This window comes from Taurulus bubalis (assembly GCF_910589615.1).
Source record: "Taurulus bubalis genome assembly, chromosome: 9".
Taxonomy (NCBI): domain Eukaryota; kingdom Metazoa; phylum Chordata; class Actinopteri; order Perciformes; family Cottidae; genus Taurulus; species Taurulus bubalis.
This window is the reverse complement of record NC_136597.1, coordinates 20,617,382-20,640,401: the sequence shown is the minus strand read 5'-3', so window position 1 is coordinate 20,640,401 and position 23,020 is coordinate 20,617,382. Positions and strand designations below refer to the sequence as shown.

Genomic DNA, 23,020 nt, shown 5'->3' with positions numbered 1-23,020 from the left:
TGCAGTCATCACAAAACAAGCCGTTGTCTCCAAACGCATCGTCTCTGCGTCTTTGATAGGTAGTTGATAACAGACTTGCAGGCTGATGGGGCTGGCTGACCTTGCTCTATATAAAGCAAACCACAGCAGCTACAAAGCCATTCAAGGACAGAAGAGACTTCTGACGAGCAGCAACCTCAGTAAAAATCTCATCCATCTACCTCGTGGACTCTCTGGATTTTCTTCGGCATGGCTGTGTTCTTCACCGCGGCTCTCCTGACCATGGCGCGTCCTTCAATGGCGTTCGACATGGGCCAGTCCACTCGCTGCGTCGCCATCCCCGACCAGATGAAAGTCTGCAAAGACGTCGGATACTCTGAGATGCGGCTGCCGAACTTCTTGGGTCACACCGACCTGGAAAGGGAAGTGGTGCCACGTTCAGAGGACTGGAGGCCTCTGTTGGAGACTGGCTGCCACCCTCAAACCCAGGCCTTCCTCTGCTCCCTCATTGCCCCCGTCTGTCTCGACACGTAAGGAGATCTTGTTCTTTTGTTTGTTTATTTCCTGTGAAATACTCTATCATTATTGCAGTCATTTTGCATTCACTGTGTAACATTTTTATTTTGTTATTCTCTCCTCCAGATTTATTCAACCATGCCGTAGTCTGTGTGTGGCAGTGAGGGACAGCTGTGCCCCGATGCTCGCCTGCCAGGGTCAGCAATGGCCCGAGGCGCTTGATTGTGACCGCTTCCCCACTGGGGAAGACATGTGCCTTTCTCACCACACAAAGTTCAACCACTTTACCAAAGGTATGCATGGACCACAGACTCATTATTAGAACTCTATTTCACTTTACTGCCTTTTCATTCCATTAGAAGAATGACCTACCAAGTGCTCGCTCTTTTAGATTTCCTATAATTACTGTTCATTTGTTATCGCAGACTTACCCAAACCCGCTTGCCAAAACTGCCCGTCTGTGGAAGAGGCTCCTGCAATGAAAACAGTCCTGGATAGTTTTTGCCAGCATGACTTTGGTAAGTTTCCGAATTCTTTCACTACACTGCGGTTTGTTGACGTGCATGCTGTATGTACGGGCATGTTTTTGTTCATTATAACAGTGTGTAATTTTCCAAAACCAGAGGATTAATTCCTATTTTTCTCTTCTCCTCAGCTGTGACTGCCAAGCTTCATCGCCGTCGCCTACCCGTGTGTGAGCCAGAGTACAAAATTGAGGGCCGAGTTGAGTTCATCCGCCAGGGACCTCTCCTGCCTTACGACACGCAGCACCTCCTCCAGCAGTGGCTGCTCATCAACCTTCGCTGTGCCAACGTCCTGGTGCGCCCCGGACGCTCACAGCTCTACGTGCTGACCGGTTCTGTACAGCCCGACGGTACCCTTGCTCTCACCCGTCTCTTCCCTTGGCACAAAAAAGATGCAAACATCGCAGTGGCCACTCGCAAGTGGAAGCACCACAGGTGTTGAATGGATTGACGCTCGCATGTAAAAACTGGAGCTCTGAATCTGTGTTTTAACTTTGTTATTTGATTCCCCACTTAAAACACGTACGATTTAAGACAAGATGGAGAGTTTCTCGGGCATTGGGTGTTGGTGAGAGTTTGTGAAGCCTCGCCAAATGGGTCGAAGAACAGACATCAGCACCCTTTGCCTCCCTCTGCAGCTCACTAGCTCATCCCTGCTCTGACAGCACACAGTAATAGAACGCACTAAAACCTGTACATAGTATTAATTAATGTAAATCTATTGTAGATTCTATTTTCTTTAAGGATATTGCTGTATTTATTAAATCCTTTTTATGTGTATGTGGTAAAAGATGACAATAAAATGTTACAAAACTATACCGTTGTATGTGTAATGTTTTATCAGTAACAATTGTGTTGACCGTACTGCTTAGCCCTTTATCGTCCCGTGGCAACAATGGGGTTCTTTATAGAGTCATGAGAGTGAGAGGGTCCTCTAAATATGTGGCCCTCTTTACTGATCACTTATTCCTCCACAAGGTGGCACACTAATGGAGAAGCAGAGCACTGGTTCTCTATTATAGTGACAAGCCCCATTTTTCATTGCAAGTATTAAAAAAGGGCTCAGAGATGATGTGCAACGCGATATAAAAATAATACATGCACGCATTCATTTGAGGATTTTACCCCTTTTTTGCTTGGAAACTTAACTTAATAATATTAATATTGTGCATTGCATTTATATATTAGTCCTGGCATGATATGGAAAGTGGCTCTGTAGAAGACAACTGTAGAATGATTAATTCTCTGTAGATGACCTGTGGTCTCTAGCGTACGATGTAGCGCTAATGAGAAGACAAATCACTCACTTTACATTACAATAGCCTTGTTTTCACCACCGGGCTGAACCGCTCTAGCTCAGGTCGTTGAACAGTGGGCCAATTCTATACTTTTATGATTCTATTCATCTTTATGTAGTGCTCCTGACAGATTATGTCTTGTAGTTTATAATAAATGTGAAAGGGCTGAATGCTTTGAAAGATTTGAATATTATATAATATAAAATTATCTCAAATGTATGAGTTTGTATTGATTTTATTTATCATACTTTGTATTATATAGATCAGTTATATCAACCTTAGGTTGAGTGTGGGCAGCCTGGTGGATCCTGCATCTGTTTTTGTAGTTTTTTTTTAAATTTCTTAATTTTTTTTCTTATTGCACATTTGGAAATACAAGTTTTTATCTTGTACGCCATTAACAAATATTATAATTAAATGAATGAATTAAGCCAATTTATAATTCGTAGTCCCTTTTCCGCCTGGATTCGCTTTGTCTGAGCTCCATTGAGTAGTTACCGAAGCGAAGCACGTGACGTAGAAAGAGAAGAATCACATTGTTAACCACGGATTTGTTTAATCATCAACGTCATCACAGTAGTTATCTTCCGCAGTAGTAGCTCTGGTGGGAAAAGAGCTCTACTCATCATCTGGTCCTCCACCGCAGGAAAAGAACCATGAAACAGGGTAAGCTGGCACAATGATGAATTTAATACTCAAAGATTTTATTTAAATGTAGTGCTATGGTTTTGAATGACTACACCTTCCCCTCCCCCCTCAGCTTTGTTTGCTGTTCTGTTGTACCTGGAGCTTTCCACAAGGGTTGTCGCTGCCCCGATCTGTGCCTATGGGCAGACTGGATGCCATGCTCCTTCCCTGGTTGATCTCTTCGACAGGGTCATACAACAGTCTGCAAGAATGCACGGCATCTCCAGTGATCTGCACTCTGAATTTGTGAGTTCTTTTATTTCAACTCTGACATCGATCATCCATCACCATCCATCAACCTTTGGACCGCCATTCACCCACCATCAATCACCGTTGTTCGTGTCGGCTATTTTTCAAAGCCCTGATATCACTACACGTGATATGTGTGTTTGTCCGAATTGCAGGAGCAATTTTTCTTTCCCATGAAGAACCTCATAGGAAAGCGAAGGTGCCACACACATGGCATACTGACACCAGGCGACAAGGAGAATGCACAAAGGCTAGGGGTGAGCATTCATGTTTCTAATATTAGCGATGTCACTGCATCCTGTCAGAGATTCATAAAGTTGTACTTTACCGCCTCGTTATTGAAGCGACTCTTTCATGTGCAGAGAGAACAATTGACAGAGGTGATCCTGAGGCTGCTTGGGGCTTGGGGTGACCCCCTGTCTCAACTCCACCGGAGCATGTCTCAGGATCAGAATCAAGACTTCAACCACTACAGCTCCAACAAGGCACTGGAGATCAGTGGCATGGTGCATGATCTGAGGGAGGGAGTAGCAATAATGGCTGAAAAGGTAGCAATCCACTTTGTTGTGTGGTCATATCTAACGGTGATTGTTATTGATTGTAAATTAACTCTTGGTTTCTATCTGTCACATACTAAAATATTAAATGATGTAACCTCAATGTTGCCTCTGTTTAACCCCAGATGAAGCGGTTGGGAGTGCTTGGTAACACTGTGGGTTATGTCTCTCCTGGGAGTCTGGTCCATTCTTCTGCCTTCTCCTTCCACAAACAAGGAGAACTCAACTCAATGGACCATCATGACCTCCTCTACTGCTTCCGCAGAGACTCCAACAAAGTAAATAATTATCTCCGTATCCTGAAATGCACCACCCTTCCTGGACTGGACTGTTAATAGTGATGGAGAAGCGGTCTAGTGTAGTATCTTTAAATTTGTCTGAATAGAAATGTCTGTTTATTGTTTGCTTTCAACTACACGTATTGTTACTTAGATGTAATGTGTGCTTTTACTGTCGAGGATTGTCCGTCACTCTTGCAGTATTATTGTGATAGGTGATACAAAAAATATTCTTGCTTTGAGCATTAAGCATTAAATATGAATAAAAAAATGAAGTAAACCTTTATAGTTTCGGGTAATCTTTTTGTTAAAGGGGAACACAAGCTATATATATATACATATATATATATATATATATATATATATATATATATATATATATATATATATATATATATATATATATATATATATTATAGTGTTTTCAATCACATGAAAATGGTTTAGTTCTCGGGAGCCCAACACAGTAGGAATAATCAAAGTGGGAATCAGGATTCACTGAAACACTTTATTTACAGTTGATCTATGTGTTCATGCTCATGCAAAAAAAAAGAAAAAACATATTTACAAAATATACCAAATGATTTGACTTCACTTTTGGATTATGAGCAGAGCATTACTATAAAGCTGACCAAAATAAAAATAAAAAGTCTGGTATGTAAATGCATGAAAGGAAGTGACTCATGTGCATTTAACTGATTACAATTACAGTGGACATTTTTCCTGGAAAGACTTTTCGGTGTAATAACCAATAAATTGCTTCCTGAAGCCGGTGAAACGGAATAAGATGATTGACACACCAGTTGAACCGTATAATAATTATGATGGGACAAGACAATTACATTCATTAAAAAATGAATATTATCAATGTTAGTCTTCACAGTAGCCCTCCCTCCTCCAGTAGCCTTTTTTTTTTTTACAGGTTTTTGTGGATTTGAGAGTCATTGGTTTACTTTCCACTCATTACTATCTCTCATGTATCCCAGGCGCTCTTCTGTGGTGGTGATCTCTCATTCTTTGAGTCAGAGTGTTTCTGCGATGGTTCTTCCTCCTCCTGAGCAAGACCTTGGGCCATGAGCTCATCCATTGGGGAGCGAGTGTTATGAACTTCCTTTTCCTTACAGTTCCTCCACTTCATTCGGCGGTTCTGGAACCAGATCTTTACCTAAAGCGTCAGGAGGATGGTAAATGGTTATCAAGATGGCTAAAGATGTACACCGATCTTTTTACCTGTTTACGGTCTTTTAGGATTAGAGATTAATCAAGCAAAAATGAGGTAATTACCTGAGACTCCTTGAGACTGAGATCAGCTGCCAGCTTGTTCCGGTCTGTCTTGCTGATGTATTTCTGTCTCCGAAAAGTTCTCTCCAGCTCTTTCCGTTGTTCTTCAGAGAACACAGCCCTCCTCAGGATCCCTCTGCGGGACTTAGGACTTATATCAGCAGACCACATTTGAATATTTGCTCCCTCTGAAACATAAAAAAAACATATATTAATGTCAGTGTGTTGACCCCAGCTGCTATATATCAAGATCAGTGGGTATGGGTCATTGATGAGTAGCTATGATTGGTGGACTGGGGGAAATAAAGTGTAACTTCATTGAAATGAGGGTACAAGCATTGGCCAGGGGAATACAGAGCTTGTGTGAACTGAATTTTAGATGAAGCAGCCCATTATTGGCTCACCTCGCTGTGGATAATTTTCCCAAGTGTTTCAAGATGGAGACAATCTTGATTTAAATGGCACAACATCCAATTCTGTCCACAATCAATATGCACACTTTACCAACCATCCCACATTTCCTACCTTTTCAACCCTGGATCATGCCTCTTTTCATCACACTTGCTTTATCACTCACTTTTGATTCCTCTTTTTCTATTTGTCCAATTTAACAAACTGGGGGTGACTAAAGAGAATGGAAAGCCACTTCAACTGAGAAAAAAGGAATTTAGTGAACTGTGAGGAGCAATCCCACGGTACTTCATTCACAGGTGCAGGCACAACAAAAGTCAAGTGGAACAATTGATCCGATCTATTCAAAGTTGCCTTTTTAATCTGTACGACAAATCTGCACATAGACCACCTCTAGGGAGCACATAACAGGTTTGGACATGCTTCTCACTTCTCTATTGGGACTCAATGGCTTTCACTTAAATAGCTGATTACCAGGTCATTCCTGGGCAACGTGTGTGTCTACCCTAGTGGGCCAACCATAGAGCCCTGCGGGACACCAACAATAGAGCCGTTCAATGGAAATGCCATTACTCGATGGCTCAGTGGCCCAACACTAAATCTTTTCACTTGCAGGTATGAAGCCAGTTTGTATGAGAAGATGAGCTCGAAAAAGTCTATAAAAGTCACTTTCATTGAATGCTTTATGTCCTAGTCAAGGAGTCTCCAATGGGTAGGAATGAGAGTTGAAGGACAGGAGAAAAGAGGGGGGTTTGAGGACCAAGCTCTTTAGCCACACAATGGCCGGGGGATGTTCCGGGACCAGCCCTCTTCTGTAGAGAAATGAGCGAGTTTTTTGTGCTTAGCGGAGTTCATTGCTGCAGTGAAAAATTGCAGTGAGGTCGCGTGTGGATGGTGGAGTGAAAGTGCCAATTGGTCACGGCCAGACTTGGCATTGTTGCGTTGCTGGGCACTGTGGGAAAGTGTCAACCTACTAAGAGGACTCCAGGGACCTGTGGGATGAGGGGATGATATGTTTTCTGATTTGTGCTATTTTTCCACAACATTTGACGAGCATCCTAGATTGCGGAAACTAATAACTTCCAAGGTTATTGGAAGTTATTAGTTAGAAGTTACACGTGCTGTGGGATAGTATCAAAATAAGACAGCTGTGCGTCTTAATTAATTTGAGTGTGATACAACATTAGTACTCAAGTTATATGAACTTAAACATTTCAAAACATTTTGTATGTGCAATTACAGGTTTTCTGGATGTTTTCAAATTTCTTGCGGCCTGAAAATGTAACTTGAAGCTATCGGGATTCACAACCAAACATATTAATGCTGAGGGAGTGGTAAACTTAGTATGCAGTAGGAATTCACACCTGGTAATTATAACCCTAGTATGACAGAAGACAGATGTTTATTTGCTCTGCATATTTGCGCGAGTAAAAGTGTGTTTTTGCAAGTACAAAATAGGGGGCCCCGGGGACTCTGAAAAGCCTCGCAACCCACCCCTCTTTCCCATCCTAAACTGCCGTGAATGTTTATGAATAGAGCCGTGCAGAGTTGAACGGAGAATTAGCTCTTTGGCATTGCATCAGTAATTAGCTGTGGAAAGCATGGGAGACCCTGCTGCTAATGCTTTGAAAGTAGCTGAGGCATTGCTGATGAGGCATAAAACACTCACTGGAGAAGACAGGAGGGGGGCTGGACCCACCGCAGCATGCCAGCAGATACGGTGGGCCCCGCAGGAAAACACTGCTCAGTACACCTGCAAAGAGAGACAGGAACAGTCAGATATGGGCATGTGTTAAAAAACAGGTGTGACAGGTGCAATAAACAAGGAACAATACCTGGATCATCGCCATCTTCTGAAGGCATTTGAAGTCCTATTTTGTCAATTTTTTGTAATCTATATCTTTACAGCAGTGCTAATATTTAGCTGATGCATCCAGATTTAACTATGTTCTTATGTATCTAGATGTATTTGATTTGAAAACCAAAGGAAATTGTTTGTAGCATAATTGGGCTCTATTAATGAACACGCTATAATTATAAATTGCATATAATTGTAAAGTTTGCACAGGTTTATAGTAATTTAATTTATCTAATCTTTGCGGTCATTATATATATATTTTTAATATGACTTATTAAATGTTTTGTATTTTGTTTGTATTCAATGTCATCAATTGTTTAATTTTGAAGGAACCAATTATTTCAAAAGTTAAATTTCATTAGTGAGTGAGCCTTCCCCATCAAGCATATAAATTATTATAACCCCCTAAATTAACATTCCAAGTATAGTTCATAATTTAAGTAATAAACCTGGCCTTTTTCGTTGTTCTTTACTTTGGTAGTACAAAGCAACATGTGCTGGGAACATTTGCAAAATCAAAGCAGGGATTCAATTAACAGTAACATCTCTTAAAAAGTAACATATAATCTATAAATTAAATGTTAAACCGATGAATAATTTCAAGGCTAAAAATTAAGAATATATTAAACGATATTTATTAAAAAAATAACAATATTTATCCTTTACATAAATATAACGGGTCATGAAGAAGAAATAAAATCGCTTGCTTTACGACACACTGTAACATTTAAATTCCATGACAATATAATCTTTGATTTTCTTTTTTTTAATTCTGCTTTCATACAAAATCAGTTTACCTGAGTGTGGCAAAAGCGGTCCTACTAACTCTTTCCCCTGACTGTGGGCCTGGCTTTGATAGGCTCCATGCTCACAGCCCCAGATTCTCCTCGGACGTTCACACGGCGCTCGTCTCAGGTGTCCACCTGCCGGCCCTTCCGGACGGACTGAAGGTGTCTGTGACTGCAGCAGATTGTCAATAAGAAAACTCTTTCCAGAGTTCCCGAAGCCGGGTAAAGCAGGAGGAGAGCCAGCCATATTCCTCCTGGTGCAGCTCTGAACTGAGACCATCCTGTTCACACAGTGACCCGAACACTTGAGTTCCCTCTTCAGCAGTCACAGCTCAGTGACACTAAATTCTCCTTTAATCCCTTCTTGAGTGACCAGGCCAACTTCATTAAACTCTGAGGAAAACAAAAGTTCTCTGCTCTTCCTCTTTCGGGCCTGCACTTTGCTACAGGGCTGTGTCGTGATTGGCCGAGAGGCTCTAATGTTCTTCTCAATTCAGATAAGGCTGGGGCCTTTCTGGAGTGGCAGAAGGTGGGTCTGGCTCATTCATTATGTCAACTAGCCTATTAAATGATAGACACCAGAGACAATGAACTGCTGGCCAAAGTTTAACATGCACCAAACAGTCTTCTCCAGTAGTAAATAGTTTTCTCTTTTCTCCAGCCTCCCATTGTGCCTCATTCAAACCCCTGAGCAGTTCATTTGCAATGTGCTTTTTTTTCTGTTTCATTTCAGAAACATTGCTCAGTGAGGGTTTTCTTGATTGTAAAATGATCTAAAAAAACAGACCACCTTAGCGGGAATAAATATGGGTTGACAAAGTAATGTAATCACATTTTAAGTCATTTTCACCTCAAAGATGAGCAAAAGTGCAAGAAGCTCATTAAAAGAAAGCATAGAAATGTTACCTTACGTTGCCTTGATTGATTACTGAATTATCTTTGTGAATTACATTTTAATTTCAAAATCAATTTGGTGGGCTTTTTTCCAATTGCAATAATAGGAATTATATCAATAGTTCCATCACAACTCTGATTTTACTTTTATTCTAAAATCATTAAAAAGAAAGTTATGAATATTTTCAACAAGTGGACGCAATTCAGATATTTTGACATTGTGTCTGAAAGAGCAATGTTTCTCTAACATGACAGAGTTATTTTAATATTGCATCATACAGCCAAAACACCATGTCATTGACCTCATCTGTTTAAAGATGAAAGACAACATTCCAAACCGTTACGTCTTCCACTTTTAGGTGAGTTTGTACTTGCCAGTCAGACAAAACTTATTAACGTATTTTACATTTACAGAGGGGTATGATAGCTCATGGGATTCTGTCTCGGTCAGCATTGAGAGATCCATGTAGCTCCACAGGCTTCAGACTCAGTCACCTAACTATTTATTCAGTACCAGTTGTCAGTATTGTTGAGGCATATTCTACACATTTGAAGGTTGCAACTGTAAAAAGAAGAAAAAAGATGGTCACACAAATGGACAAACATGCATGTAGTGATGTTTTGGTACAAACACGTCCAATGAGAGGCTTGTGTAACCTTTCACACTGCAACTAATGAACCTCAGCATTAGGAAGTCCAACAAGAGGGGCGACAGACCCGGAGTTTAGGCACAGTAAACAGGCATATCCACACTGGTCGGAGGGGTGGGTGGGGGGATGTGTGTGTGTGTGTGTTTGTGTGTGGCAGGGAGCTCCAGTCTGCGCGTGTAGATACCTCATGCTGAGCATGGAAATTGGCCCAGACAGCTCGGCCTATTGTGTGATGGCCAGGGAGCCAAAGGTTGCTTGTAATCAAATTTGAGGTTTTATTCCTCAGACTGGTGGAGAAGGCATAGCGCTCTGTCACATGATGAGTGTTAGCAAGTCTGTGCACTATCTACTTTTGTGTAGCGAGTGTGTGTTGACATGCTCCACATGGACCAGTGGCTGTGATAGTCCCCCACGGCTTTTTGTCTGGTGGAGAGTCATTTGTTTATGTGACAGAGAGAAAACAGAAGGGAACTCCTCTGGCAGCTCGCTGTGCTTTTATTAACTGTATTCATTTACACTTTGAAAAGGACCCTGATTGTGGTCAAGGTATGTTTTATGCGATAACATTGGAAATATATGTGTTTAGTTTATTCTTACGATCTCACTTTCTTTTTCCACTTTAATTAGCCTTTCGGCAACAAATAAGAATGTGCAGCAGTTCTAAAAGTTGTTTTACGAGTGCTCCTGAAAAGTAACGGCGCTCCTGAAAGCATGATTTATTCCCGTTAGAACCATGCATTTCTCTGTGATCATGGACATTTTAGGTAGAACCAATCTCACACGACTTCTGTGCACATTTTAAAAGCCATCGCTAAGAGCGTATCATCATTAAGATTCACCACTTCGTAATTAGCCAGATTCCAATAGAGCTCTCCGGGAGAGGGAGGTATAATTAGGCTATTCTTAAACAGTAGGTCTTGGAAACACCCTGAAGCAAGTTCATGTGAATTTATTTGATGTCCATCTCTTTTTAGAAATGGAGGGAAAAAAAACAGGGGTCCCTTCATTCAGAATCCTCACAATAGCCCTGTTGAAAGCTAGCACTCTGCAGACCGGCTGAGATCCCCTTTCTCTCTTTTTTAACCCCACTAAAGCTCTTAAAAAGATACCGGCCCATTGCACACGCAATTGATATTCCACCACTCGAACTTAATATCGTGAATGGAGGGCCAAGCTCTATGAATCAGGAAGACAATGCGCTTAGCTTAGCAGCAAACTGGCACTTTGTGTGCGGTGTCTGTGCCTCAGAGGAGGAAGTTTCTAATGTGAGCCTCACAATTGTGTGTCTATAGAGTTCTAATGAGCTTCTGTATGCCGAGTGAATGGCTGCTGGCCATTCACCATGAGGGCCCAATGAGCCAGCTCACTGCACACATTCACAATAGGATCCAGGGGCAATGGGAGTGGCTGTGTTGAGCAACTGCACTGCGTGGGCAGTCTATAAAAGATCAACATACGTATAGCCATGCTTCGATTTAGAGTCCATATTAAGCCGGTAACATTTAATAAACATCTTTTTAGCTCTGTCCTCGCTAATCTGGTGTTTTTCTGCTTCAGGGCAGGGGGAGCCTTTCCATGACTCGACCCAAAGTGGATACATGTTAATATGCCTGCTTGGTCTTTTTGTGTGTGGAGAAAATGGAGCTTTGGCAAAACAATGACGTAAGCCTGCCCTCTCACTCACATGGGGGGGTAGTGTGAGGGAAAAGTTAAGAAAAACTCAAATATGCATCCGCATATGATCTCTGGAGCATGTTAAGTCATTTACTTGTTAGGGACAATGCTCATTGACTAAAAGAAAATAGATTGAAAACGTCATCCATTGTCCTTGACCACAGTTCATTCTTTACATTGAAAGAAATAATTGATTGAACATGTTTTATTTTAAGAATGAATTGACTTCATTATCAAGACATATAGCCCTAATATTGCAATATTAAGTGAATCAAGTTTCACCCTTTTCTCTTCATCGGCATTCATCAATTCTGGTATTCATGTATTCCAGGCTTGATGACATTACATCAGGCTACAGATAAACCCTTTGACAAACACATAGTTTAACCTTTGAGGGAGGCCCTGCAGTACAAAGTATATTCATTTTTATATTCATCCTCTACCTTGCTCCTGCAGTTACTTTGTGTTGCCCATATCTGAGGTCATTAAGTATTTAGCCCCGGCATGGTCCAAGGGCGACACTATCTGTTGTACCTCAGTATTGCTACACGCTGATGTTGTCGCTGCAATGCACCACCATGAACACAAGGTGGCACCAAGAGAAGGAAAACCATCTGTTTTTCATTGACGTGAATGCAAATTTGTTTTATAATGTTCCAGGAAATCTTTAATACTATAGTTGTTTTAATTTGCCCACACTTATTTTTTGTAGTTCTTTATATTGCTAACCATGTTGTTGTTTCAGGGTATTACACTTATTGTATTGTTGCAGGTTTATTTTGCAGTCTTCCAGTGACAACACAAAGTTATATACAACTTGTATCTGCGTAGTGACATCAACTTACATTCAATTCAATTTATTTTATTTTATGTAGCCCAAAATCACAAATGACAAATTTGCCTCGGAGGGTGTAAGCACATGCTTAACATTGAATCGTGATGTTGTCAGTTGTTGAATGTGGGGACTCTCGGTTGTCAAACTTTTCTTTCTAAAGTCATCATAACGCGTCCAAATGGTGAGAATGAATATTAAACACGAGCAGACAGATATAATGAATCATTAGAGCGTGTAGCTTTTAATATGATTCTTAATTGTCTGATTTGAAAGACAGGCAAGGTCAATTATGCAACAAACGTATCCCAGGAGTGCCCTGCAGGAACAATAGGGACAGTTTTTCTGCAGATCATTTCAATCCTGGCACAGCAATTCCATTTTGTATATGGCATTAGTATGTCTATATCGTGCTTTCATGGCCACAGCGAATAAGCCTCTGAGAGATAATGTATCACCCATCTGGATCTTTTAGAATACGGACTTCTGCTCTGCTAACTAACTTGTGTGTGTGTGTGTGTGTGTGTGTGTGTGTGTGTGTGTGTGTGTGTGTGTGTGTTCATAGCAGGAAAGTAGGCACGTGTTCGCATTATGTACATTTATCACTTTTCATTCTTGGCTGGCTCCAGTGCTTTAATGGCGCTTTTTTTTTCTTCTGATGGCACTTTAGGAAATGACAACTTGTGGGCATTAGAAAGTAATTGCATTTCCTGTGCCTGTACCCAGAAGGAATATAGTATTATTAATAATGAATAGAGGATTGGGGGCCCTCTCGTGCAGCAGATGTGATACTCTGTGCCGCTGCAGAGCCATTGCCTGCCTTTGTTTTTTAATGACAACAGCCACCCATTAGCTGCACACCGTGGACCTATGAACAGGCTGTGTGAGTGACACAGGCAAGGGCCTATTTGTCAAAGCACATCAGTTTTACATGAATCATAATTAAAGCAAAACATGTTATTGGCATTAGTGAAAATTGGATTGAAGGGGAAGGGAGGATTGATATGACAAATGAGTTGGTGTTAATCTGGAGTCCTTGGGATGGAGTTAAGCACCACACAGGATCTAGAGCTGTCCCTATAATCGTATCTGCTGGCCTCCGATTCAACAGACGAGCACAGCCAACAAAACACTTTCCCAGCGATCCCGGGATTGGCCGGGGTTTGTTGTGGACTTGGGATCGCCTCTGAACAGGCCGTTACGAGAAGGCTGTCCATGTCCATCTGGCAGGAAATTGATTAGCATTCAAGGGAAATGCAACTGTTTCTCTTCCTCTTTAAAAAAAACAACAACATCACTAGCATGGCATGGCTGCTGATAAATGGTCACGTTTCACAATTGGTTCCATGGATGAAGAAGATGCAAAGCTCATTAAGAAATATTCAAAGCACAAAGCATCTGCGCTCTATGGAACGGCATTAACAAGGCTGAGTCACACAGATAGCCAAGCACACATTTTCATACCACCTGCCAAAAAGCCAAACTTCAACTTTACTGGACAACTTAACAAAATGAAAGAACAGCAGTTTACGGGAGGTCATAACTCTGACCGTAGCATATATGGCTCACTCGTACACCTAATTCTTTGAGACAGTTGGTATTCTCTCAGTCATCCTCTGTGTATGAGGACAGATACGAAAGAGGAGTATGAGGCCTTCTACGTCAAACTGGAACAACCATTCATGAACTCCAGCACTTCTGGGCCATTTTATATCCTCTGACTTTGAAAGTGGACATGTAGTATCGCAAGAGAAAGTATACGAGTGAAATGAAATGCTTATATTTTATTTATTTATATTGCACTGAACATCACGCTTGTGTATGAGGCGTATATCATAAAGATACACATATTGCTGCAACCTCATTTGACCAAGGATAACTGTGTGCTCTATCCAAATAAAACAATCTTGTTGGTCAATTCCTGACAACTGTACAATGACTCCCATCCCATGTCCCCTTCATTAGCCGCTTTGCAGTCTATTTATGCACTCAAGAAAGCACCATACGACTCAACTCTGGGTAGCATTACTGTCAGGGGCCTCCTTGAAGACCGTACTCCTGGAGCATAAAATAGGATTGAGCACCATTAAATCATGAAGTTTTGATTTTTTTTAAAAACCAAGGTCAGACTCAGGCACAGACATCATTTCATTATATTCTTCACAGGCGCCCGGTGCTCTTTCTGCTGACTCCAGTACTGACAATGTTTCCCTCTGTAAAGTTTATTCTTTCATTAAAAACAAAACCAAGATATGCAAACTGGTTTATTTTCAAGTTTTTCTATACAATATTTAAAGCATGCAAGGTACAAGAACACTGAGAGCATTTCAATTTCGATTGACAGAGCTCACAGTGTTTACCTGGTATTAATAATTGCATGGCTATACCTGAGCTCTCCCTCTCTGTGTGTGTGTGTGTGTTAATGTGAGTTTCTCTGTGCTTTGTTTAAGTAGCTGGCCGGTCATGCCTTTTTGTCCATGTTTGTGCACACGAGTGTGCTCCACTGGCTAGCTCACGAATGCCTCTGTCGGCACTGTTAGCACTGTTAGCACTGTTAGCTGCGAGCCGCCCGCTCAGTCGTCATTATGTTGAGAGCCTTGTGGAGGCACTGTGATCTGGGGATTTTCCTGCGGTGTCACACAGTATGCCATGTCTATAAGTCTGAATGTTGTATCTCCTATTTTTAACTTGAAATATTGTCATGAATATTATGTTATAGATACATATTTCACATTTTAAACAAATTTGCAAAGTATGTGAAAGTGTTATTCTCTAGGTCCCTTCAACATCCTTATAAATTATAGCAATGTTACTACGGGAAAAAGCTTTGTATTTGACTGATGGTTATTCCAGTTTGTTATGTTTGCTGTCCTGAGATTTCTGCATGCATTTCATCAAATAACCCCTTGATTTAAATCAAAGTAAAAGTTGTTTTCTCATCAAATATGATTGGAAACTTAATTATTCATATATGTTGTATTATATGCTTCCCTGTCGACAGATTGCATTATTGTATGTATTAATCTAACCTTTATTTAACCAGATAACATCCATCCATTGAAATAAAACCTCGTTCACCACGGTGGTCTGCTCTACTGCCGACCTGTGAACTGTACACTAGTTTGGCATTTACCTGGAATGAACGAACTCTCCGCTGTCTCTGTTTTAATTATGCTAAATCACACAGTTGTTTCCAGGCAATGATCGTAGGACAATCATTCTTCACCATCAGCGATTGAGGGGCACTGGAGAGACATTTGGCAACCAACAGGCGTGGTTGCAATCAATACGAGTGGCCCTGATTTGGATTCATCAAGACTTTTTTCTTCTCAGGCCACAAGGGGGCTTCATTGTCCTTCCTTCTTTCTCTCTTCACTCCTCGACGGCTCTCCCTCCATCCCTCCCTCCCTCCTCCCTTTCTCTCTCTCCACTCCTCCCTCAGCGGCCGCAGCTCCCATTCACGCTGCTGTAGGAGCGTCTGTTCAGCTGGTGAGGCAGCGGCAGGTCGCTTTGTGCATCCCTCTCTTTTAGCCACCTGTGCCGCTGACGGTGCCGATGGCGCAAACCTTGCGTTACATGGAGTAATTTGTACGCTGTTGCCCTTGTTCTTCTTCTATCCGGATTTGCTCATTTTTGTGTTGCCGTTGCATCATTTGGGCATCTAAAGTTGTGATGATGCCTCCGCTCAGCATTGGGGATTGGTAATAGCCTTCTGCGCGAGGGTGACACGTCATTCGCATGTTGATTGAACAACACTTGTCTCTCGGAAGTGGACAAAACATGGACTAATTTTCTTTTTTTTTGTATACATTCACCATGGGATTATCACAGCTATTTCTGGTTCTTGGCATATTTTGCGCCTCCTCAGGTAGGACACAGGGCTGTCACTGATTTCAGTAACACTGATTTTTCTCTTGCAACATGTAGACGACAAGATAAGATACAGATAATGCAATTCTGTATTTTGTAAAGATAATTTGCCAGCTGTGCTTCACATAAATAATCAGACCTACTTGATCTAGCAGCTTGCACATAGTACAGTAACCTCCCATCTCTTCTCCTGACACCAGCAGGTTGATGTGTCTTTACAGCATCACAGGTGTCCTTGCCCGCTAACAACAATGACACTCTTGTTTTTGTGTGTGTGCTAAATAGTTGTAGGCTATGGGGTCGACCCTGCCCTGCGCATCAGCGTGTTTGATGAACTAACGCTTGGAGAAGGCTTTGATGGAGTTACTCAGGTCCAGGGCTTTCACAGCGAGTCGAGAGCTTTCCACTTCCAAGGTACAGTAACACACACACACACTCCCTGTATTTGTGTCCGGAGATGGAAGATGAAATGTGTCCAGACGCATGTGAAGCAAAGCTGTCCGAAGTGCTTTTTTAATGAAAAGTGGTTGTCATAAACACCACTGTCCTTTTCCCATTTTGTTGAGACAACTTGTAAGCCAAACAGGATGGAGCCCATTTAAACCACAGATCAGCTCCTCCAGTGGGGTGCCTCGTTGGAAAATCTCAGATTATCTGATAATACTGTCGCCCTTATGCTTGTATTTGATTCTTAACTGTCCGTATCACAACTGTGCAGGAGACTATCAGCAGCAGCATGCGATGGATTTGCGGTCTTCTTAATGGGACTTAGCTTTGGGGGCCCTCAGACTGCCACCTGCCTGAACAATAGGCAATGTTAGGTCTACATGAAAAAGTGGGGTGAGCGGGGCGAGCAGAGGGGGAGAGATGGGTGAATCACGCAAAGAATCATAGACAGATTTAGCATAATCAGATTAGGCAGGGACAAAACCCCGTGTTCACGGAGATGTATGTTGCGAGTGAATGGGCCCCTCGCTAGAATGTACCCATTGGGGATCTTCTGGAGTGTTAAAGCAGTCTGAACACTGACACTCTGTACCCAAACTATGAATGAATGGGTGGATGAGTGACACAGATGTCCATGTTGTCAGTTGTGCGGCAGTGTGTGCGTAGGCTAAATTAATGATGTTATCTATGGCATTTAGTAAATGGCACTGTGGAAAATGGAGGTGTCAAAGCTGCGGTCGTATTTGACTTTTATACGCACCGTTTCGCCAGTGTTACGTCTTTATCATTTTTGATGTCAGACTCATTACAATCGAAATGAGACCGCTAACAGCCCCATCACGGGGATGGAGATGTCTATCACGACCCAGCCAAAAGTATCAACAGAGGGAATTGCTTTTGGCTCCCAAGATCAGTGGCAAAACCAAAGGCGTTCAAATCTTCACAAGTATGGCTCTCAACACCGACCACATCATGTCCCACAGTAACAATGTTGTTTTGGGACAGACGAGAGAAACACCACAATCGTTTGTCGACATTTCTCTTCTCCCCTCCTCGTTCCTGATATCTTCTAATCTCCCCGCACAGCCGCTGAGACAGCAGCACTTCTGCATGGAGCAGCAACTCCAGCACCTCTGTGAAGGCAGCCCATTTGAAGTCCTCTGTGCAGACAACACTCAGAAGTGCTCGACACAAGCAGGTAGCGAGAGGGAGGGAGAGAGAGACTACAAGGAAGACTTGGAGGAAGAGAGGGAGAGAATGAGACACAAACAAAGACAGTGAAAGAAAGAAGCTCCCACGGCTTTTGTCAGGGAATGAAAAAAATCACGCCTGGCACCTCGCCGTCATTACGCACTCTTATTTCCCTGCATTACCTTTGCTAGTTACCCAGGGCGGAGAAAGCGGCGCGTTATTTATGGCAGAGCTCGCCTCCATCCTTCATTTGGGATGTCTATGTTAAGTCAACGGCGGTGGGTGAGGGGGAGGCAGGGAGAGGCGCACCGGCAAAGCAGACCCAGGCCCTGCTGCTTGCTTGTGATCCAAAATAGACAAGGAGAGGCACATACTGTAAAGATGCAGAAAGATTGAGGGAGATAGAGAGAGAGAGAGGGCTGAGATACAAAGAGAATGAAAGGAGAGAAGAGAAACGCGGAGCAGAGCTGTCTGCCAGCTGTTTGATAGACTGTGCTGATTCCACATGTACGGATGCTTGGCTGGCTGGGACCAGCAGATAGGCCCTCGGTGACATTCCGGCGCTCATTAGATAGCAGGCAGAACACATCCACGGCCGTCCCCTCCACTGCCTGCCTGCCCGCCTGCCCCGAAGGGAAGGCTGTTATCTCTGGGTGCTGGGTGGAGGCAGGAGGAGGGGCAGCTGCTGAGAGCTGAAAGAGAAGAAGCAGGGGGAGAGTGTAGTTCACAGTAAAGAAACGTGTATATGTGCACGCATGGGGGATAAGCAAATGTGGTGTTCACATTTGCTGTTCACTATATCTTTGTAGCACTGTCTGCCACAGTGTGTGTGTTTTTTTGTGTCTGAGAAAGAGAAGAGCATTGAGCAGTGGGGGGGTTGCTATTTAGCGCAACCCTGCTGATGCTTTTGTAGGTAGCTGTCAGCGCTACATTGCATGGCATTAACAGAGGTGGACCTCAGGGACGGGCATAATCGAGAGGGAGAAAAGCCCCTGGGCTATGCTTCTCTTACGTCCTGCATGATGCCAGGTGAAGCTCAGCCACGCCACTAAATCACCACCATCATTAGCACTTCCCCCACCGTTTTTAATATCTCGACATCCAGATATCTATCTGTCTCTGTAAAAAGCAGCACGGGGGGCCACACCCAGGAGCCCTCCCTTCCCCCAACACACATACACCAACACGGTCTGCCTCTCCGGCTTCCAGCGCACACGGACCAAACTCATTCGAAGTGCAAACAGCACGATTGCTGGAAGCAGCCTTTCAGCAGGACTCCCCTGTAATTGTATCTGTGTGTGTGTGTGTGTGTGTCAACCCCGTCCGAGGCATACTCCTGCTCAAGACTGTTTGAACACTGCCAGTGAGGTGCTTCTGTGTATGTTGTGGTGATTATGTCCCTGAATGCAGCGACACTGAAGTGTAACAGGATGGAAGAGACTCATTTATAATACAGCAACACTACGTGTGTGAAGGAGGGAGGAAGACGGAGGGGGACTGTGTGTGAATGCGAGTTTGTTATCCTGCATTCATGTGAGTGTCACAGATAAAAAAGTGTTTGCATAGGAATGGTAACAGTGTGTTCCCACTGTATGTGGCTGCACTTGCTAGTGATCTATCTACACAATACACTGGAGTATTGGGCTGTTTAGAGGGATGTAATCTAATGGGTGGGAGAGCGGCTTCGTTCTGTCGAGGGCCAAATTCAAGCGTCTCTATCAGAGAGCAGCTCCACTACTTTGTCCTGCATTGTGTTGAGCAGAATTCTGAGGGAGCTGTTTTGTAGCGAACTCCACATTCAAAGGAAGGACAAGAAAGCAAAATGAGAATTTGCCATCCAGGAATCACTACGGTAATTATCAGTGACAAAAGAGATCAGTGTATCATGCTAAACTTTGACGCTCTCTTTATGCTGTAAGCTTTGAATAAGAGCCACCGCCACCAAAGGAATCACACAGTAGATCTCCCATGTTAATTTTTATGTGTCATTTCTCTCATTGCGGTTTGTTGCACAATGCACTTTGAAACGCGATGAAATGTAGAGAAATGTGCTAGTATCATGTCAATAATGACACAGAGCGAATGAAAGCTCTGCTAATGGGGTAAAATGGGCACAAACAGCCTGATTTGTTTTTAGCACAACAATCTAGGCCTTTAAACAATTAAAATGATTACGAACACTTGAGTGATTTTTGTATCATCCCTCCATAAAATTGGGTGACTAAAAAAGAGTGAAGCCGAAGATATTCTGACTGGATCCACAAACAGCACTAAACGCTGCCCATAATATAACTCAATGTTGTCGTTCCACATACCTTCCTGGAAATGATCACAGCTTTACGTTTCCTAGCCGCCAGTTTGTAACAAAGCTTTTCCGTTAACGTTTGTATTCTCCAAACCCGAGATATGCCACTCCCTCTCAGAGCTCTCCCTCCAAAACAACAGGAGTTGTTGGAATCTCCATTACGAGAAAATGTACTTTCACTTCTAGTATTATTGGAGATTTAAGCAAATTTTGCTTAGATATAAGCACAGGTACTCTTGTATATTTCAAATTAAAGCCGCTTGAAGCTATTGTTTCTTCAATTCAGCTTAGTTAAGGAATAAGTATCTGAAAACAGAGATATCTCAATAACCTTGTGATAGGATATTAAGCCATTTTCACCCTGATGGTAAAGAGCTTGAAGGACAGGTTTCCTTTTCTTTTAAGTTTATCTGAAAAAAATACTGACATGCACATTATATCAATGAACCGTTGGTTGCTTCAGGCCACATTGAAAAGAGATCCCTTCAATATCAATGTACGAAATCCACAGTCCTTGCTCTGTGTAAAAAATCATTCCAAAGTTGAGCTGAAGCTAACATTTCTGCAGTCTGCATCAGTCAAATCAGTTGGGTTTTCCAAAGTTACAGACTTTTTTTAGTATGAAATCCCCTCTATGTGCCTCCTCAGTCTCTTTGCTGAGCCGCAGCTGAGGGATTGTAATACAAAGTGATAATTTGGTTTTAAAAAAAAGAAGACACTTTTGAAAAATACCCAACTTATTGGGTCTGACTGAAGTAGTCTCACATTAGTTTAGGCTGAATGCTTAGTATTTTTGCGCAGAAGGAAGAATTCAAAATTGCATTTGATCCTCTCATCTCTTACATTAAAATTACTTTCATTGCGTTGGGGCTCGTATGGTCGATAGTACTGTTTTAGGATAGACCTAAACAGGAGGCTTTAAAGAGTGCGGAGGCTCATTGTTTCAAGAATTTTCTATCATAATTGATTTTTTTTCTTGGCAACATAGTGTAGCAATCTGCCGTATTCTTATGGTGGAGCTTTGACAGACATCAAATGTTCATCTTGTTAATAATGATAAGGCAGGTGGTATTTTTCAATACCACTTCCTTCCATATATGCTGCAGTCCTTTTTTTTGCAGCATATTCTGTTGCATTTCCCCAAAAAGTTACCCAACCTTTCCCAAACTGTTGACTGACATTATCCCCAACTCCCTGTGGTCAAAGTCTGCTGTGCTTGCTGCTTTCTGAGGCGAGCCTGATCCTATGTTCCACACAGGAGCGCCGGTGACCATGGAGATATGTCTTTCCCTCCAGGGCAGTTATACAGTTGGGTGGCTGTAAGGCTGTCATTAGCTCTGTGTACGTGTGAATGTCAGACAGGCGGTCACTGGGGAGGCGATCTGAGAATTGGGGAGAAATTGCTGGCCAAAGCAGTCCTGGAGGTGCCCTTGGCTCGGTTTTGTATTTGTTCCAGGAGAGTGGAGACACGGTGGGGGGAGATGGCCAGCCGAATGCAGATTGACTGAGCGGGGTGGAATATTCAGGAGCTCTAAGAACTACTAGCTTTCGGGGATAGTCGCTTGTGTGTCTGCATCCATCTTTGTGTTCGCCCATGTTTTTGCATATCTTTGCGCCCGCAATGGGTCTGTGTGTGTCTGTCCGTGTTTCCTACTACACCTGTTTGTGTATGTGCGCTGTGTTGACAGTAATGAAGGGTTTGGAGTTTGCTGCCGGTGGAGAGTTTATCATTACTCTAATCCCTCTGGAGAGATATCCTCTTGCCTAAAATCTCCCACGCATATCCCTCTCTGCACTCAGGCCGGCAGATGAAATGTGTTGTTTGAAATATGCTCTGTCATTTTTCAAATAGAAAACATTAGGTAATAAGAAAATAGACCCTATGTGTTCATTATTTATCACTGCTGATAAATGATTGTATCACTGTGTTTTTCAGGCGCCTCTTGTCTCTATGTGTGTCGTGCGTCTCATGGCTCACTCTTAACTGGTCGAGAGATGACTTATTTGCAAAATGTTGTTGAAGAGTTGTTGCAAAGAGGTAGGCGGTGTTATTTTGTCCTGGCAATTCATTAGAGACCAAAGAATGAAAGTCCTCATTATTCGCATTGAAAAGTGTCTGTGATCGTCTTATCTAATTTCAGTGTTACTGTTGTTAGTACAATTAGATTAGAATTCAAAAACGCAATTAAAATAGAAATAGATTTTGGCTTTGTTTGAAAGGGGGTGGGAGCGGGACTCTACCGCGTTCCAGTAGAAAAACCTTTCTGTGAATACAGGTGGAAGTGAAAGCAGTGTGCGAGAAAAGGATAGTGGCAAAGCTGGGTGTATCTGGACTCTCAAGCTGTGCTGCAGGGCACCTGTTCTAAATGCTGACTGTGTGAGCAATGGATTGGTGCAGCGCTGCCAATGTACGTCCCTGAGAACGCAGCGATGGGAGTGTGAGGGGATTACAGCTGTGTGGGTACGAGGGGTCAAACAAAATAAGACCACATTAGACAGTTTAAGATTAGGAATGAAGCCGAGGGATGGAAATCGTGGCCTGAGTGTAACCATTAAAGCACAATGCACCCAGGAGATAAGATTAGGCTATAGCTGAAAGCTACGCTTGCTTGGGATGCTACTGAGCCCAAGGCTTTTAGAGATCTCCAGTCAGCTGATAAAACGCTGTATGTCTCAAAAACTGTTTTCTCACGATCAGCCGGTCGGCATAGCCTGTAAACAACTAGGATAG

General features: G+C 42.6%; 4 protein-coding genes across 4 annotated transcripts in view; 3 read left to right on the top strand and 1 right to left on the bottom strand.

The window, feature by feature from the left end:
- Positions 1-228: 228 nt before the first annotated feature.
- On the top strand, positions 229-1,461 carry szl (sizzled; the record flags this gene model as incomplete). Its single annotated transcript, XM_079223784.1, has 4 exons — positions 229-509; positions 622-788; positions 921-1,013; positions 1,151-1,461. The coding sequence occupies 4 exons, from the start codon at positions 229-231 to the stop codon at positions 1,459-1,461; spliced, it is 852 nt and encodes a 283-aa protein (XP_079079910.1).
- Positions 1,462-2,973: 1,512 nt separating this feature from the next.
- Positions 2,974-4,145, top strand: LOC306741120 (prolactin-like; the record flags this gene model as incomplete). The annotated part of the gene is made up of 5 exons (XM_079223373.1): positions 2,974-2,983; positions 3,078-3,250; positions 3,409-3,510; positions 3,616-3,801; positions 3,936-4,145. 5 exons carry the CDS (start codon positions 2,974-2,976, stop codon positions 4,143-4,145), a joined length of 681 nt encoding a protein of 226 aa, XP_079079499.1.
- Positions 4,146-5,061: 916 nt separating this feature from the next.
- On the bottom strand, positions 5,062-8,706 carry dbx2 (developing brain homeobox 2; the record flags this gene model as incomplete). Its single annotated transcript, XM_079223086.1, has 4 exons — positions 5,062-5,253; positions 5,373-5,557; positions 7,450-7,533; positions 8,436-8,706. 4 exons carry the CDS (start codon positions 8,704-8,706, stop codon positions 5,062-5,064), a joined length of 732 nt encoding a protein of 243 aa, XP_079079212.1.
- Positions 8,707-16,292: 7,586 nt separating this feature from the next.
- The window catches only part of nell2a (neural EGFL like 2a), a gene marked incomplete at both ends in the record, with an annotated part of 70,734 nt that continues 64,006 nt past the window's right edge, over positions 16,293-23,020 (top strand). Inside the window, 2 exons of the mRNA XM_079223743.1 lie at positions 16,293-16,344; positions 16,632-16,760. Of these exons, the coding sequence (XP_079079869.1) occupies positions 16,293-16,344; positions 16,632-16,760 (181 nt within the window). The remainder of the gene's footprint in view (positions 16,345-16,631; positions 16,761-23,020) is intronic.